At 44.4% G+C, this 17,365-nt stretch overlaps 2 protein-coding genes across 19 annotated transcripts in view; both read right to left on the bottom strand.

The window, feature by feature from the left end:
- Positions 1 to 1,131, bottom strand: part of ARSG (arylsulfatase G) — a 104,838-nt gene extending 103,707 nt beyond the window's left edge. For all 14 annotated transcript variants that reach the window (XM_066386662.1, XM_066386669.1, XM_066386666.1 and 11 more), the window contains exon 1: positions 901 to 1,131. The gene's annotated coding sequence lies outside the window, so the exon portion shown is untranslated. The remainder of the gene's footprint in view (positions 1 to 900) is intronic.
- A 1,154-nt stretch (positions 1,132 to 2,285) lies between these two features.
- AMZ2 (archaelysin family metallopeptidase 2) lies at positions 2,286 to 13,031 on the bottom strand. 5 transcript variants are annotated; one of them, XM_066386643.1, is made up of 9 exons: positions 12,914 to 13,031; positions 12,363 to 12,443; positions 12,019 to 12,108; positions 11,239 to 11,521; positions 10,781 to 10,954; positions 10,566 to 10,694; positions 7,384 to 7,547; positions 5,388 to 5,564; positions 2,286 to 4,415 (listed from the first exon to the last, which is right to left on the bottom strand). In XM_066386643.1, the coding sequence occupies exons 4-9, from the start codon at positions 11,519 to 11,521 to the stop codon at positions 4,260 to 4,262; spliced, it is 1,083 nt and encodes a 360-aa protein (XP_066242740.1). In that variant the 5' UTR covers positions 12,019 to 12,108; positions 12,363 to 12,443; positions 12,914 to 13,031; the 3' UTR covers positions 2,286 to 4,259. The 5 variants fall into 5 exon arrangements, with proteins under 5 accessions (XP_066242740.1, XP_066242739.1, XP_066242741.1 ...); XM_066386642.1 differs by lacking the exon at positions 12,914 to 13,031 and adding an exon at positions 12,700 to 12,907; XM_066386644.1 differs by lacking the exon at positions 12,914 to 13,031 and adding an exon at positions 12,711 to 12,907.
- Positions 13,032 to 17,365: the final 4,334 nt, after the last annotated feature.

The following is a 17,365-nucleotide window of genomic DNA, read 5'->3' as shown; positions in this document are numbered from 1 at the left end:
ATGGCAGGCTTCTGGCTGTGGTCTTTCCTCCTGATGAGGCCACGCAGCACAGTGAACACAGCACAGCACTGCGGGCGAGGGAGCCTTGGGATACAGCCCCTCTCTGCCGCTTGTGTCACTGAGCACAATTTACTTAGCCACCAGGGGCTCTTCTTCTGTGAAACGGACTCAGCAACATTCACATTACTGACACTTCACAAACTCTGCTTTCCAAGAGTGGAAATGCATTTAAAAGAAATGCCGAGCCCTTGGCAGTGGGCAGAGAGGGTGAAAACCCAGCTGCCACAGAGAGGAACAGCAACAGCGAAGTGAATCAATACCAACTCCAGAGGCTCTTTGCGTTCAAGCCCTGGCAGCTTGAATGTCAACACTCACTGTGCTGCCAGGGCACCCACATGACCTCTTCCTTAAAAATGTTTCTCTCCTATTAATTCAACTTCATAGGTACTGCTCTCCGTGCAGGCTACAAAACGGTCCTATCCTAGAGCTGGGCTGTTCAGTGCAGTAGCCATGAGCCACACGAAGCTGTTGAGCACCTTCAACGTGTCCAGTCGGAATTGGGTTGTACTGTATGTACAAAATACAGCCAGAATTGGAAGACTTGGTACGAAATTAGAATGTAAAATATCCCAGTAATTTCTATATTAATTACATGTTGAAATATTTGTATTTACTGGAGTAAATAAAATATATAATTGAAATTAATTCCAACTGTTTCCTTTAACATTTGCTAATGTGGCTACTAGAAAATTATAAATTACGTATGTGGCTCATACGTATTATATTTGCATCCGATGGTTCTACTCTAGGTGGTCGATCGGAACGTAGAAGTGACTTAAGATTCAAACCCTTTTAGAAAGCGCTGTTTACATGCTCTACTCAAGACGTGATTCCACTTACTGCTCCGTTGCATGGCAGCACTGATTTTCCAAGGCCTCTCCTGCTGACGACTTGAGCGGGACACGTGGGTATGGCCAAGCGCTCCCCTCCGTGGCAGCAGAGGCCCCAGCGTCCGGGGAGGCGGAGTTACAAGCCTGTGCTCTGGGCAGGCAGGGTCAGAGGAAGGGGACGAGCTGGGACGCTAGTTCGCTGCCGCTGCTCCGGGGCTCCCGCTCGCCGCTCTGGCGCTGCACGGACACCTACATCGCTTCCCGAGGGGGAAGGGCCAGCGCGCGGGGCGGGCCAGAGGGCCAGCAGCCAGCCTGGATCTTAGCACGCTTGCTCCCTGGAGGAAAAAACCCCGCCCTCCACCCCCCTTTCCCTTTTTTCACTGATTTGGGGGGTGGGAATGGAGGGGGAGAGAGATGCATCAACTTGTTTTTCCACTTAGTTGTGCATTCATTGTTTGCTTCTCATATGTGCCCTGGCCCGGGATGGAACCCGCGACCTTGGTGCTCCAGGGTGATGCTCTGAGCGACTGGGCCAGGACCAGTCGGGTCGTTTTAAGGTTAGAAATTTAAAAGCATTCAGATTGGGTGATTTGCGGTTCAAAGCGGAACAAGAATCTAAGTATAATCTTTGCCACATTCTTCTGTTTTACAGGCCCCCCTCCCATTAATGACCTTGGTGGAATGAAATGTTAATGCTTAACCCTTCCCTTGACATAAAAGACACTACTAATTTCATCGGCGCCAAAATAAAGACCCTTTCAGATTCACTCTTTTCTAGAACAGTGTTTAGACAGTGGAAAATTTTTCTCTTCACTCTTAAATATGTTGTTTATTCAGTATTTGCGGAACAAAATTTGTATGTTTTTCCTTCTTAACAATTACAAATATTACTTATAGGATATAAAATTTAGTTGCAGTAAACAAACTGTATTTTTAATCTTAACCCTAAGGAATTGCCCAAAAGTGCATACAGCCCAATAATTAGTTATACACAACACTGTAAGAGATGATTGCTGAAGAAATGCCTGGCACGTGAAACTCATGTTTGTCCAACTTTCAACAAGACTAAATGTTTCTTTAACACAAGATCTTTTTCCTGGTCTCACAGTGCAGAGTAGGAACAATGGGACATTACATCTTGTCTAAATAATTGTAACCCCCAATATGCACACCTCTGTGAAATAGTGAGCTCACTTAGGTTTGTAACTACAAGCACACCTAGGAGATATTAGGGGTTCGGTTCCAGACCACAGCAATAAAGGGACTATTGCAATAACATATAAGTGACATGAATGTTTTCCCAGTGCATATAAAAGTCATGTTTATACTATATTGTAGTCTATTATAAAGTGTGCATCAGCATTACATCTAAAAAAATGTACATACTTTAATTAAAAATACTTTTATTTACTTATTCAGAGAGAGAGAGAGCCAAACATCACTTTGTTGTTCCACTTATTTGTATATTTGTTGGTTGATTCTTGTATGTGCTCTGACTGGGGATCAAACTCACAACTTTGGTGTATCCAGACAACGCTCTAACCAACTGAGCTACCTGGCCAGGCTAAGGCATACTTTATTGCTAAAAAAAATGCTAACCATCACCTGAGCCTATTGAAAAAAGGGCTACCAATAGACTTGCTTGACACAGGTTGCTACAGACCTTCAATTCATTAAAACAATGCAATTTGCAGGAAGCACAATGAAGCATGTCACAGTGACTCGGACCTGCAGCACTGACACTGCATTCACCTGTAGGAAAATGAAAGAAACTGGATGGAATAAACAATAATTAAAAGTATGTTATTGGGGGAAAATATATTATTCGGGAAATAAAATCCATAAAAGCCCATGCTCCCATGAGCTCTCTTCTCAGTGGAAAGACCAACCATTCACTCTCCAACTGGATTTTAATGGCAAGCCATTTTCTAAATGACTTAGAGCTTTAATCAAATAGGGGGGTGAATGGGAGGGAAATCATTGATTCAGTTATAAAATGTGCTTTAAACTATCCTGCATAGCCTGACCAGGCGGTGGTGCAGTGGATAGAGCGTTGGACTGGAATGCGGAAGGACCCAGGTTCGAGACCCGGGGGTTGCCAGCTTGAGCACGGGCTCATCTGGCTTGAGCAAAAAGCTCACTAGCATGGACCCAAGGTCACTGGCTCGAGCAGGGGGCTACTCGGTCTGCTGAAGCACCCACGGTCATGGCACATATGGGAGAGCAATCAATGAACAACTACGGTGTTGCAACGAAAAACTGATAATTGATGCTTCTCATCTCTCTCCGTTCCTGTCTGTCCCTATCTATCCCTCTCTCTGACTCTCTCTCTCTCTGTAAAAACAAAAACAAAAAAAAACTATCCTGCATAAATTACAGCAAAAAACTGTAGGTATCCAAGTTCAAAGTAAAAATGACCATTAAATTTCACACTTAAGATGGTGTATCATTCTCATGTTCACTAGTAAACACTCTAGAAAGGAGGTCACATTTTACACTGCTGAAATCGGAAACCAGCTGTTTCTTCTTTCAGGTAGAAACTGACAACAAGCAAAGAAAAACAGGAGGTCAAGCATCCCAGAGGGTAGAGAAAGTTCACAGGAAAGGAAAAGACACATCAATGGAGGGGACCTCACAGGTCTAAGAGGGGGAGCACCTCTTTCGAAAAACTGAAGAAGTCACCCCCTGGAAAATGGGGTTCTTGAAAATCCTTTCTTGGGACATACACATCTACATTTATTCACTTACTACTTACTGCTGGTCCTAGCTCTCTCAGGAGATATCATCTTATTTCCCCACGTATAAGACGCACCCTTTTCCAAAAAATTTGAGGTTGAAAAACTGGGTGTGTCTTGTACAGTGGTTGTAGATTTTTTACTTGCATTTCCTGCTTTTTCTTGCTTGTTTTTGTGCTCATTGTTGAAGACAGTGATTCATCACCGGACACAGATAAGGACAAGCTAATGGATGGGAGTTTTGACAGTGATGAGGAGTTGTTTGAATTTTATGATGAATAAAACTTGAGTTCAATAACTTTATGTAATACATTCTTTTTCAAATTTCGGGCCTCCAAATTAAGGTACATCTTATACATGGGAGCATCTTATACATGGGGAATACAGTAAACATATTTGAAGAATGTAAATGTGTCTTGCTGACACAGACAAGGCTACTAATACAAAAGAATGAGTTTAGAGTCTTTATCATTCACAATGAACCTCAGTTCAAGTTCAGGGGCTTCAGAGGTGGTTCTATTCTGTTACTTGGATATTGGGCAGAATCAGTAAACAGTCTATTCCAGGGAAGTACTCCATCCAAAAGCAAGCATAACGTGCAAGCATTTATTTAATTACTCCTATGTGAAGGTTCTTATTTTTGGACAATAGCAAGACATTTTATGATCCACTCTTTCCATTCCTTAAAGGCTTCCACAGGTTTCGGCAAAGTCACACTATCCTCACGACTATGTTTTGGAGTGACATGAGGCGTGCCGGCCGAGTCATCATCAATCCACCTCACCAGTGCCTTGAACAGGAGAAGAGATGAATATTTTAACCAAGCACAACAAAGTAGTTTTAGGCAAGAGAAAAACATGGGCTTCTAAATCAGGTTCTCTCAACTGGTGACTTGGATCACCCCATGAAGCTGTTCCATCTGATCAAGATGGTTACGGATATCTAAAATGCTCTCATACTGACAAGCTGAGTAAATAAACATTCACCAAAACTATGCAAACTATGATTATAAATTACACTCACAGGTATGCACAGGAGAAAAGACTAAAAAGAAATACATTAATCCTCACAATTGTTTAGGGTGGGAAAATAATTATTTTCTTTTTTCAATCTGCTAACTAAAAGATCTACAAGGCATTATACTGTGCTTTTTATTTGATGTGAATGTGTATTCATACGAAAGAGTACACACAGCTAAGGGTACACACAGGTACATGAAGATATGTGTAGACGTGCATTGCAGTCACCTGAATGAGTGGCTGTACCCTTGAGTAGTTAACTGACATGTCTGATGTTTTGGGCCCATGTGGACACACATACATTCACATATACTGAGAGTATGTCCTTTCCCTCTTCCTTCTTAAAATAATTTTTTCCTCCTAATGAACATCATACTTCTATCCTGTATTTGGTAAGGTAAATTATCTCCACATAGTTGTACAGTTTTTTAAAAATGAACTTTGCTACACATATCAAAATGTATTGTTTGGAAATTTTAGGCTCTCTTGCCATAAACGAATGGCAAATACAGAAACCTCTACCACCATTTCTCACTAAACTACAAGTGTCAGGCACTCAGAGACAAGTCATAGTTTTTAAGGAGGGTATTTCTTTGTATGGTTTTTTAAAACCACACCTTCCTGCTTATCTTTACACTAATTTTCTCTGACAAAATGACAGTTCCAGAGAAGAACCTAATAGCAAAATCGTAGTTTGCTACTTATATAATCAATTCCTCCTTTCTAACTATCTCCCAACTTACTTTGTATCTTTCTAGAATGTTGAAGCCAACAGCACACTGTAACTTGCGCAGACAGATAGGGCACAGATTTAGGGGGCGCTGGTCAGCCTCTTCCAAGTGGTTGGAGCCTTGCATTAGGCATGCAAGCCACTGGCAATGTCGAAGTCCAAATATGTGTCCAATCTCATGGGTTAAAGTCTGCAAGACATTCACATTCGGGCTTTATAGTGCCATCAAGAATGAATAACACACGCTTTCTGTTTTTTACTTTTCCAAGAAACAACTTTACAGGAATCAACTCCGTTACCATCATCACCAAAGCTTCAATGTGCCCAAAGACTTAACCCCTCATTTCCTTAAATGTCTTACTCCTTTCCTCACTATACTTACCAACCCCACTACCCCTGGACTAGGGTTTCTCCATCTCGATGCCACTGAAACTTTGGGTGGGGTCATTCTTTGGGGGAAAGAGGCTATCCTGTGCCCTGTAAGATGCATAGTAACATCCCTGGCCTCTATCTACTAGATGCCAGTAGCATCCACTTGCCAACTGTGACAACTAGAAATGTCTCCCCACATTGCCAAATGATCCCTGGGTGGTGAAACTGCTGCTGTTTGAGAGCCAGCACTCTAGAGCAGCGACTTTCAACCTTTTCCATCTCATGGCACACATTAAATTACTAAAATTCTACATCACACCCAAAAATATACATATAGTTTTTGCAAATCTGACAAAAAAAAAATAGGTATAATTTTGCTTCATTCACACCAGCTATATTGTTGTGTTGGCTGTTGTCATTTGTTTATTTGATAATCTAAGGGAGAAGGTCAGTGCCCCTGACTAGTCAGGCATCGCATGTTTTAAAAATTCTTGCGGCAGCCTGACCAGGTGGCGGTGCAGTGGATAGAGCATTGGCCTGGGATGCTGAGGACCCAGGTTTGAAACCCCAAGGTCGGCCTGAGCATAGGCTCATCCAGCTTGAGCACAGCCTCATCCAGCTTGAGCACAGGCTCATCCAGCTTGAGCACAGCCTCATCCAGCTTGAGCACAGGCTCATCCAGCTTGAGCATGGGCTCACTAGCTTGAGTGCAGGGTTGCTGGTTTGAAGCCCAAGGTCGCTAGCTTGAGCAAGGGGTCACTGGTTTGGCTGCAGCCTCCCCGTCAAGGCACATATGAGAAAGCAATCAATGAACAACTAAGGGGCCACTACAAAGAATTGATGTATCTCATTTCTCTCCCTTCTTGTCTGTCTGTCCCCCGCTCTCACTCGCTAAAAAAAAAAAAAAAAAAAAGATCTTGCAGCACACTGGTTGAAAATCAGCGTTGCACAGCAGTGGGGTACATGTACGTACTGAAATTCTGGACCCCACCCCCAGAGAGGCTGAGTATGCAGGTCTGAGAGGAGGCGCCTGACCTGCATTAACAAGCACAGGAAGCTAAGCTGACGCTGGGTGTGCACTGCAAACACTGCTGGGGGGGGGGGTTTCAAACCCCACAGGCAGTCCCAGGGAAAGCAGAAAAGCCTCTGTCCCTGGCTATAGAAAATGGAAAAAATGAGGAGACGGGCTTTCCAAAGAGGAGTGTGGGAGAGACATCAAGACCTGTCCATAGAACGGAGCCTGCAGGCCAAGAGGCAGGCCAATCTCCTCCCGAGGCCAGCGAGCAGAAGTCCTCCAGGCCCCAGGATGGCAGACAGCCTATGTGATGACCAGAGCAGCCTGGCAGGGCAGGTGACCTGCTCCTACCACCATTCTGGGGTTAAACTAATGGTGAAGATGTGGGTACAGCCAACGCTGCGTGTCACTAACAGGACAAAACACTGCCACAGGTATGGTAAATTTCAATATTGATGTATCCATTTTAATTGTTTTTATTGATCATTTCAGTCAAGCCACAGACACCAAAATAATACAAATGATGCAAACCCACCTATAATATTACCTTAAATATAGATGTACATGGAGGAAATTAAGATCTCTTTAAAAATAGTCGTGTTAGATTTTATGAACAACTCACCTTACAGGACCGAAGCAGCAAAACACTAGTCACTTCAGGAATAGAATAGTTATCAAACACCGCATAGTCACGTGAAGACTTTTTCTCCAACGCTTTCACTTTGCCTTGATATCTTGAGGTGTAAAAATCACTGCCATACCGGGCAAAGCTGAATATGCCCACACCTACAAAAAGAGGACAAGCAACACCAGAGTGAGAGGAAAGACCGAAAGAGAGCCTGCGAGGGCACCCGGTCAAGGAGGGCACGCCTGTACTCCTGTGCTCACGCCGTCCATATACTTGAGGTTTGCCAAGACAGAAGAACTTTACCCCAGACTTCGCTATCAGAAACGTCTACCATCCGATCTGCCCTGCCCTGTAAAACTCAATCGTCTTGAGGTCAAATTCTTGACACATTCGAAGTTCCAGAAAGAGGGTTTTGTTTTCCCACAAAAGAGGTCTTTTTCTCAAAGAATGGACCAAATCAGGTATTCTAGGAGCAACAAAAATGATCACATGAACAACATATGCTCATGATTTTCCTCTTTAAGAACACAAGAAACAGACTGACCTGTGGTGGCACAGTGGATAAAGCATCAACCTGGAACGCTGAGGTTGCCAGTTCGAAACCCCAGGCTTATCTGGTCAAAGTGCATATGGGAGTTGATTCTTCCTGCTCCTCCCCCCCTTCTCATTCTCTCTCTCTCTCTCTCAAATTAATAAAATCTTTAAAAAAAACGAGAAACAGATTTCTATGACATATGTGTCAGTGAGGGAGCCTGCTACTGCCCCGACGCCTTGGAGACCACGTTTTGGACCAAGCCCTTAGATAGAAGACAGACTCTCTTCCCCTCCTCCCCATTTGTAAGCACAGCACAACTCTTTTATTATGTGGCTTAAGTCTGTGAGCAGAATAAACCCTCTTGTAACTGACTTCCTGTGTTAGGGCTTAGGCTTGTCTAAACCATCTCTATACACATGGAGGACAGAGTAGGAGTTTCAACTCATTCTAAAGGGGACTGCTTTATAATTTGATGTGTTTACATTACCACTTCTATTTATACCTCTTTCAGTTGTTATTTGAAAGCCATACAGAATTTTTTTGTTGTTGTACGGAAATGATTTCATCCTAAGTTTGCCCAATCCAACTTGATTCAAGAAGAATCTTCCCTGTCCCACCCTTGGAAAGTAGCCACTGGCATTTGAAATTTAGGGAAGAGAAAATATTCTGGAAGTTAAAAAAAGCTGAAGCTATTCATGTGTTACAAGTCCTCCTCTGGCCAAAGAAGTGTGGGCATATTCCACTACGATACCTTTAGTAAGAACATATTTAAAAAAATAACCCTACAAATAGATTATTTCCTTTACAATTAAATATTTCTCAAGTTAAAAATATGAACCTTTGGCCCTGGCCGGTTGGCTCAGCGGTAGAGCGTCGGCCTGGCGTGCGGGGGACCAGGGTTCAATTCCCGGCCAGGGCACACAGGAGAAGCACTCATTTGCTTCTCCACCGCCCCCCTCCTTCCTCTCTGTCTCTCTCTTCCCCTCCCACAGCCAAGGCTCCATTGGAGCAAAGAGGCCCGGGAGCTGGGGATGGCTCCTTGGCCTCTGCCCCAGGCGCTAGAGTGGCTCTGGTCGCAGCAGAGCGATGCCCCGGAGGGGCAGAGCATCGCCCCCTGGTGGGCAGAGTATCGCCCCCTGGTGGGCAGAGCGTCGCCCCTGGTGGGCATGCCGGGTGGATCCCGGTCGGGTGCATGCGGGAGTCTGTCTGACTGTCTCTCCCCGTTTCCAGCTTCAGAAAAATACAAAAAAAAAAAAAAAAAAAAAAAAAAATGAACCTTTGTAAACCTGGAGAGAAGAAAATCACTTGTAAGATACTCTGCAGACCAGTGCTGCTAGCATACTACTACTTCTCATATGTGATGCAACAGTTAAGAAACTTAAAAACTAATTGACGTAAACACATTTTGGAGGAATGTTTTCTGAGCTCCTCAAGCATACAAGATAATTTACCTAGCAATATCCATATAAATAGTTTTACTTTTTAAAAGGTTTCCATCTCTTCCAGGTTAAAAATAAAAGGGGAGATAAAAATATAGCTCATGTTACAAGTTTATTCTCGATAGAAAGTTAGTTCATACAGAACTCCGGAACACAGCAGTGACCCAAGTCTCCAAGAGAGTGTATTGATAGAGTTATGGGAAAGGGAGGGGCTACAAGAATGTAACAGAAAATTGAGGATGAAGTGGTATGCCTTGGGCCCCTACCTCTGATGGATGACTAAGAGAAGGCTAAGATATCCAATAGAAACATCTGTTAGAGAGAGGCTAACATGTCACCCAGACAGTCCATAAACTTGGGACTTATAACTTACAGTCAGTCCCTGGTACTTACTCACCATCCCCAGAAAACTAATGGACAACCACTCCCTTTAATTTCCCGGTCCTTTTCCCTTCAAATGGGTCTCAGACCCTGGGAATAAGGGTAGAGAAATAAGAGCAAAAATGGATGGGTATGAGAAGTGAAGACAAAAAGAAAAAAAAATAGGCAAAATGAGGATTCTCTTCTGGATCCTTTCCCACCCCCGATATTACTATGCAGGGTCCCTAATGAGTCAAAGTTTATTATATCTCCAATCAAACACTGAAGTTTACTTTTTAAAAAAGAATAGCAAATTATTTTCTCTTAAAATAAGACACAGGATAAGTATACACTTATAAAGCAATCTGTGGCTATTCCATCTATGCTAGACAACTATAAAAAGTTAAAAAAATAATTAGCAAGACTTTCACTTACATTAATGACAGTTCAAATATTCTTAATGAATGTAATTCACCCTGCTACCCAATTACTTACATTCCCCATCTGAACGTAGCTCTGAACGCCTATGTGTGTGCCAGGTATATACACACACTTTTATGTATGGGCATTTCTATGTACATTATCTCAAAATGACCGTGTGAAACAGGTTTTATTAGTTTCAAGGCTACATAGGTAGTGACTAGTGAGTTCCCTGAGGAGGAACCAAGATCACTGAAATCTATCAACAGCACATGTCCCAATATAGCACAATGCTGCACCAGTAACATACAGTTTGAAGTATCAAAGTTACAATGGATTTTTTTCCCCTCTTTCAACATCTTCAAATATTCTCAAGTTGAGAAAGTTTCTACAAACAAGGTCTACAAAAAAGAAAGGAATACCATCTGTCAAAGAGGCCTGTCCAAAGACAAAATTCCAGGAGTCTCTTGGGTAAAGGTCAATCATTGTTACGCCCACAACACAGAAGGCATCTTCAGGTTTCTTCTTTTTTAAGAACTTCAGGATGTGCCCTATTCAAAAAGAAATGTACAAGTGTTTTATATATATATGTCCACATCCTTTGCTCAGTTAAAATTGTTAAAGTTGTTTAATTCACCTGCATGTATTTGTAGGTTTTTTGTGTTATCATTGACTCTAAAGGAACACCTTGTTGCAGAGACAGGAACTGGTTCTAAAAGTTTTACTGTCAAGCCATAGAAGAATGCTTCACAGTAGCCCTTGAGCCATTTAATATATTGTTCACTGATAATTCTGGTGTTTGCTAGAGATCCTGTAGTATGGAAGAAAATTTAAACATACTTTAGGATGATTAAACTATTCAGTCTTTACCTCAGTATAATTATAAATCTGGAATTAGAAACAAACCAACTCTAAATTATCGAAACACCTTGATCCTTCATTAATGTGAATATGAATTAGAAACAAAGTGTCCTCCTTTAAGGCAGTGTGGCAACAAAACTTCCACCCCCAATGTATGAGATTAACAGTCCAAATTTTCCCCGGCAACAGCACCACTGCACAACCAAACCAAATCCAGCATATTGCAATATATACCAATGCACTGTATATAAACACTGTGTTTCTCTGGGGAGGGTGTCTTTCTGGAAGGATCACTGAAAAATGCTTCAAAGTCTTGGGGAGGCTCAGGATGGGAGATGATCCAATCTGATGGAGACTGCAAGGTAATGGGTCCAAAGAGATCGCTGGTTGGTTGGAAGGCTTCGTTCATCAGACACCGTTCCGCAGCATTGAATTTCTCGTACTGGGACACCAGCGCTGGGTTCTTTGAGATGAGAGCTGTTCTAAGTGTCTGTTCTGAGTGCCGTATTGTTCTCATCTACCAAGAAGACACAGCTAATCAAATATAAACTGTACATCCATGCTCGAGACTTGAATCTACCTATCCTCCACACACAGGACTGCTAATGCCTGAGGAGGGGGCTCATACCAAACTACATTGTGATTTCCCCATTTCCAATCAATTTCTTGGGGTAAGGTATCTGAAAAGGTTAAAAAGAAAATCATGAAATTCATTCCTCCATCTCTTATAGAGCCTGATACACATTATAAAAAGACTAGCAGTAACCCTTAAGGGTATGACCTGATTTCCAATTTCCTTCTGTCATTTGGACAATAACAGCAATATAATAAACTGACTTATTCAGGCCACAAGAGAAATACTCATCCTTCCCAATGTGATTCAAAATTTTCCAAGCCCAGAGAACTGACATAAGGTCTGCTGGTTCTATAATTTAACTGCAGGTTGATAATATATCTCAGCCACTGAAGTTTACCCCTCCTGGCAAAGTTGTGTCACTCAAAAGTCAGACTCACAATGACAGGTCCCTTCCCTTCACGGTGTGTTTTTAGGTAGAGCTTCCATCCTTCTATTTGAATGAGTCCAATAGCTGTTCCGTCACAAGCCTTTTTGAGTTAGAAAAGATAAAAATTGGACATCTCTGTCTGGAACTATCACATTTTCTGATTGTCTAGATTTCCCCAGCTTCATGATTGACAGCTGATGGGGAAAATGAAGCTAACAGCTGCTCTGGGGGTCCAGAGAGTGGGGAGAAACTCCAAAACCGAAGTCTCTACTGTCAGTGCTCTCTGATCCCAGCACAGAATCATCCTAACTGCTCCCAACTGGGCCGAGATATGCCCTCCTGTGTTTTTCCTACCTTTAGGAAGGAAGACTCCCGTTGGTGGTGTTACCCCGCCAGGACAAACATGGTCGGGAAGATGTGCGGGGCGCCTTCACCCTAATATTAAAAATTATAGTGTTAAAAAAAAGCCTAATATTAAAGAGTTTCCCAGTTCTACTCTGGGTGGAGCTGCAGGAGGCAGAATAGGGTCCCCTCCTTGGGCAGCGGGTGTGCAAACCTGTCAGCGCAAAAACCAGCACATCCGGGGCAACAGGGACAAGCCGGTCACCTGAGCTGGTTGCCTATAGCAACTGGCGCTTGGGGCTCAACCTGGTCCCTGGCCGGGGGTGGGGTAGGGGATTCCCCCCGGGACCCTCGCTGTACTTTTTCTCCCCGACGAGCCTCCTCACGGGCAGGGCCTCCCTCCCCGGAGACATCAGCTCTTCCGTCGTCCTCCTTGCTTTTGCCGAGAAGGCTCCTCCCACGTTCTCATCCCTCAGCCAAGACCGCGACCATCCCCATCCTCCACAACCGGTAGCGCTACTCAGGCGGCCCCAAGACCGCCTCTGACAGTCCCAACGCACTACCTGCACCCGGGTCCTGACGACGCCAGACCGCCTGCCTACCGCCGCGGCGCCTGCGCGCTTGCGCATTGTGTCCTGCGCCTTGATACGCTCCGCCGCGCAACGCTACGCCCCATCACAGCTCGCTCCTCGCGCCCCGCCCCTTTGAGCTCGCCACGCCCCTGGGTCCCGCCCACCCAGTCTAGTCACGCCCTTGGCACGCCCCTTAGCCTACAGTTGTCTATCCCGAGAAGGGGTAAGCCTAGAGACTTGGTCTCCTAGAGCAGCAGGAGGGTCGCCAGGGGGCGACTAGGCGCCGGAATCAGTCCCTGCGGTCGCCTTTACTGCCCTGGCCCTGGCGGGGGCGTCACCACTGGTCCCTTAAGGCCTGCCCTGGAGCCGTGCTGGGCCACGGGGAAGCTGGAGCAAGGCGGCCTTCGCCGGAGACTGCGGTTTCCCCTGGGGCCGCACAGTGTTTGCATGCTTGTGAATGTGCTCGGTGGCCCGTGGGTTTGAAAAGTGACTAATTTAACCATCCTGGTCCAAAACAAGTCAGCCGTGGCCGGAGGCTGACGCACAGCCTCAGCGCGCGCTCCCGGTGCCGTCACCCGCTGTACTTTCCCTTCTTTATTTGGTTGCAGCGACAACGGCCGCGGCGCGGGGAAGCGCCAGCCGCAACCGCGACGTGCAGGTGCAGCGCGCGGAGCCGCGGGCAGCCGGAGGCGGAGTCCCCGCCCCCTGACTCCGGCGGGGTTCTTCTTCATCCGGGGATGCGTCCCTGGGGTCCTCACTGCGCCTGCCAGGGCGGGGCTGTGAAGCAGAACAGATCCCCGGTGGACATCGGTACTGAAGTAACTCTGTGACCTTGGGTGGGCCGCTTAACCTTCCTGGACCTCGCGGTTCGCAGGGCAAGACAAGAGAGCTCTGATCCCTCAGGCCCTTCAGTCCTACGAAGTTGAGTGTATCTAAGCAGAGGACACCCTCGTCCACCCCTCTACAGCCCCGTCGTGCATCCCAGTGCCCATCAGAGTTAGGACGTGATGGATGGTCAGGCTGGCTAATGCCAAGGACAAATCGCGACCTAACGGGCATCCCCTCTTCCAGACAGCCTCCAAAACCCCACCCTCCCCCTCACCCTCCTGATCCAACTTGGTTCATTCTTCCCCAGGTTCCACCCATGCTTTCCACTCAGTTCCTCCTAGCAACTTCCCACAAAAGAACCCTGGGGAACCCCTGTTCCATGATAAAGCTGTTCCTCCAACCTCCACCCAAACCTTCACCTTAAGGGACACCCAACTTTCCTCCCCGGTCCTCACTTCTTCACTCTCAACCTTCACTCCAATATACTCTTAAGCCCTGTTTTCTCATTTCCAAGCCATTGTCCTACCACTACAGAGTAGCCTCTATTTTTTGAAGGTCAGGACATTTTTACCATACTCTGATGTTTCTTCACTCAAATAATCTCTTCTCAATCTCCAGGAAGGGGACACCCACACATGCGTGCGCGCGCGCGCGCGCGCACACACACACACACACACACACACACTTTCCTGATGACTTCAGCGCTTGTCTAATTGTTATCCTCTCCACCCTTATCTTCTTGCTGATTCTCCTTAGAGGACCTTCACTACGTAAATGTTTGCTCTTTGAAACTCCGTTGATGGCCCCAGCCTCTCATTGGTTCATCCTCCTAGATCTTGAAATCTCAACATCCATTCTTTGCCCACTGTGCTCATATCCACCCTTACCTGAACGCATTTTTCCATAACATGCGTTCATACCCTCCCTGTTCTCATAATTTCAAACGGAAGACACTGATGCATCTGCCACGAAAAGTAGTGGGCTTTCTTGGATGTTTGCCTTTCGATTGAATGCCTATCCCAGGATATCCTGAGAGTCAGTGTAGCACAGGAACTAAGATGATGGTCTGTGTTTGAACCCTAGAATCTCCCCTTGTTAGCATGTGACCTGCATCAGTTATTTAACTACTTATGGATCACTTCCCTGGTTTAAACAACAGAGATGCCAGTAGCACCAACATTAAAGAATTCTAGGGATCAATTGAATAACTGAACTTAGTGCCTTTTAGTTGAATGGCCTTCTCACACCCTGAAAGGCTTTTCTTGGCTCAGTTATCTCTTCTTCTGGTAAAGCTCTCCCTAACCCAACCTCCCTCAAGAAAAAGCTCCCTTCTTTGCCAGGCTCATTGTTTTGTGCATATCTGCTGTCATTGTCCTATGACAATGAGGGTAACCTAGTTCTTAAATGTCTCCTGTCTAGACTGTGAGATGATTGAGGGTAAAGACTTTCACTCAAGGTGTCTGGAACTTAAAAGGTATTCATTAGGTATTCATTCAATTGTATTCATTATCAGAAAGCCTTTATTTTGCATTTAAACTGCTTAAATTCATTTTCTATTTAAAAAACTTTGTGATTGCTTAAAAAATCTTAGGATACCGTATTTCTGCATAAAGTATTATATATAATAATAATATATATAATAAATAATAAATAAATAAATAGTGCTGTGTATTCTTTCAAGGTTTTTGTTTTGTTTTTTTAAGAATAAAAAGTTATTTTCTATTACCAAGGATGCTGGGATAATAGGTGGTTTGGAGAAAAAGTATACATAATCAGGAACATAGGTAAGCACTCACAATGCTAAATCAAGAATTAGATTGCCCATTAACTAATATGTGGTTGCAGGATGAACCACAGAATATCTATCTACATTTCTAAGATAACTATAGGTCTGGTTTTAGTAATGTATGTATATGCCAGTTGTCCAAGGTTAAAAAAAAAAATTTGGCCCTGGCTTGCCAGCTCAGTTGGTTCAAGTGTCATCCTACTACACTGGGGTTGCAGTTGATGTCCGGTCAGGACACAGGAAGAGTCACCCAATGCGTGCATAAATAGGTGGAACAACAAAATGACATTTCTCTCTCTCTCTCAAATCAGTCAATAAAAAAATTAAAATTAAAAACAATTTGTAACAAAATTAGAAGGCTATAAAAAGCAGGAAAGAAATTCTATCTATCTATCTGGCAGATGAAGGATTTTATTTATTTATTTATTTTTTTCATTTTTCTGAAGCTGGAAACAGGGAGAGACAGTCAGACAGACTCCCGCATGCGCCCGACCGGGATCCACCCGGCACGCCCACCAGGGGCGATGCTCTGCCCACCAGGGGGCGATGGTCTGCCCATCCTGGGGGTCGCCATGTTGCGACCAGAGCCACTCTAGCGGCTGAGGCAGAGGCCACAGAGCCATCCCCAGCGCCCGGGCCATCTTTGCTCCAATGGAGCCTTGGCTGCGGGAGGGGAAGAGAGAGACAGAGAGGAAAGCGCGGCGGAGGGATGGAGAAGCAAATGGGCGCTTCTCCTGTGTGCCCTGGCCGGGAATCGAACCCGGGTCCTCCGCACGCTAGGCCGACGCTCTACCGCTGAGCCAACTGGCCAGGGCTCAGATGAAGGATTTTAAAATGGCTTTAGAAATCAATAGGAAAGAGCAAAGAACATAAACATAAAATGAGCAAAGGACATAAACAGATAATTCGAATAATCAATTAACATAAGTGTTCAATTTTACTAATAATTAAAATAAAGTGAAAACCACTGATACTTTTTCTAACCTATTAAATTGACAAAACTTAATTTTGAAATCATTTGAAGCTTACAGAAAAGTGGCAAGAATGGTATAAAGAATTACTATGTAATCTTCACTCAGATTCCCCAGCTGTAAACATTTTACCTCATTTGTTTTCACTTTTTCTGTTTCTCTCTCTCTCTCTCTCTCTCCATACACACACACACACACACACATATATGTATATATAGGGAAAACACATTCTGTGTGTATTATATGTATATATATATATATATATATGTACATAATTACTGCCCACAATGACTCTCAAGTGTCCCAACCAACCTATTTTAACATGAGAATCCATTAAGAAGATTACAGTCATTCATCTGCTAGTATGAATTCTTTTTTAAAAATTGACTTGAGAGAGAGAGGAAGGGAGAGAGAGAGAGAGATCAATTTGTTGTTTCACTTATTTATGCGTTCATTGGTTGATTCTTGTATGTGCCCTGACCAGCAATCAAGCCTGCAACCTTGGCGTATTGAGACGACACTCTAAACCCACTGAGCTAACCGCCAGGAGCCCATGCTAGTGTGAATTCATATCTGCTCTGTTTGCTTTTTCTCTAGCCCTTAGCTGATAACAGCTGTTCTGAGGAAACGGTAGTCTGATTGGTCAGGAAGTGGGGACAGGTGGGTAATTTGTGGTCAAGAGTCCCTCAGAAGGACAGACAGCAGCCCAGATCAGGTAAGGTAGATTGGGGGGGGTGCTGTGATCCAGGGGGTTAGAGCACAGGAACCTGGGTGTCACAAGAGAGCTGGGAAGACGGAAGACAGAAAAGAAAGACAACGTACATTTAAACTGTGCCCAGAGCCAGGGCTATTTGTGGA

The sequence above is a fragment of the Saccopteryx leptura genome, chromosome 5, assembly GCF_036850995.1.
Source record: "Saccopteryx leptura isolate mSacLep1 chromosome 5, mSacLep1_pri_phased_curated, whole genome shotgun sequence".
Lineage (NCBI taxonomy): Eukaryota > Metazoa > Chordata > Mammalia > Chiroptera > Emballonuridae > Saccopteryx > Saccopteryx leptura.
This window is presented reverse-complemented; position numbering and strand designations above follow the sequence as displayed.

Bases quoted from the DNA above. Each gene is read 5' to 3' on its own strand.
- AMZ2 (XM_066386643.1), bottom strand. From the start codon at position 11,521: ATGAGAACAATACGGCACTCAGAACAGACACTTAGAACAGCTCTCATC. The intron at 10,695-10,780 runs GTGAATTAAACA...CTTTTTGAATAG, and splicing joins AAACCTACAAATACATGCAG to GGCACATCCTGAAGTTCTTA. The intron at 7,548-10,565 runs GTATTCCTTTCT...CTCTTTTTGTAG, and splicing joins ACAGGCCTCTTTGACAGATG to GTGTGGGCATATTCAGCTTT.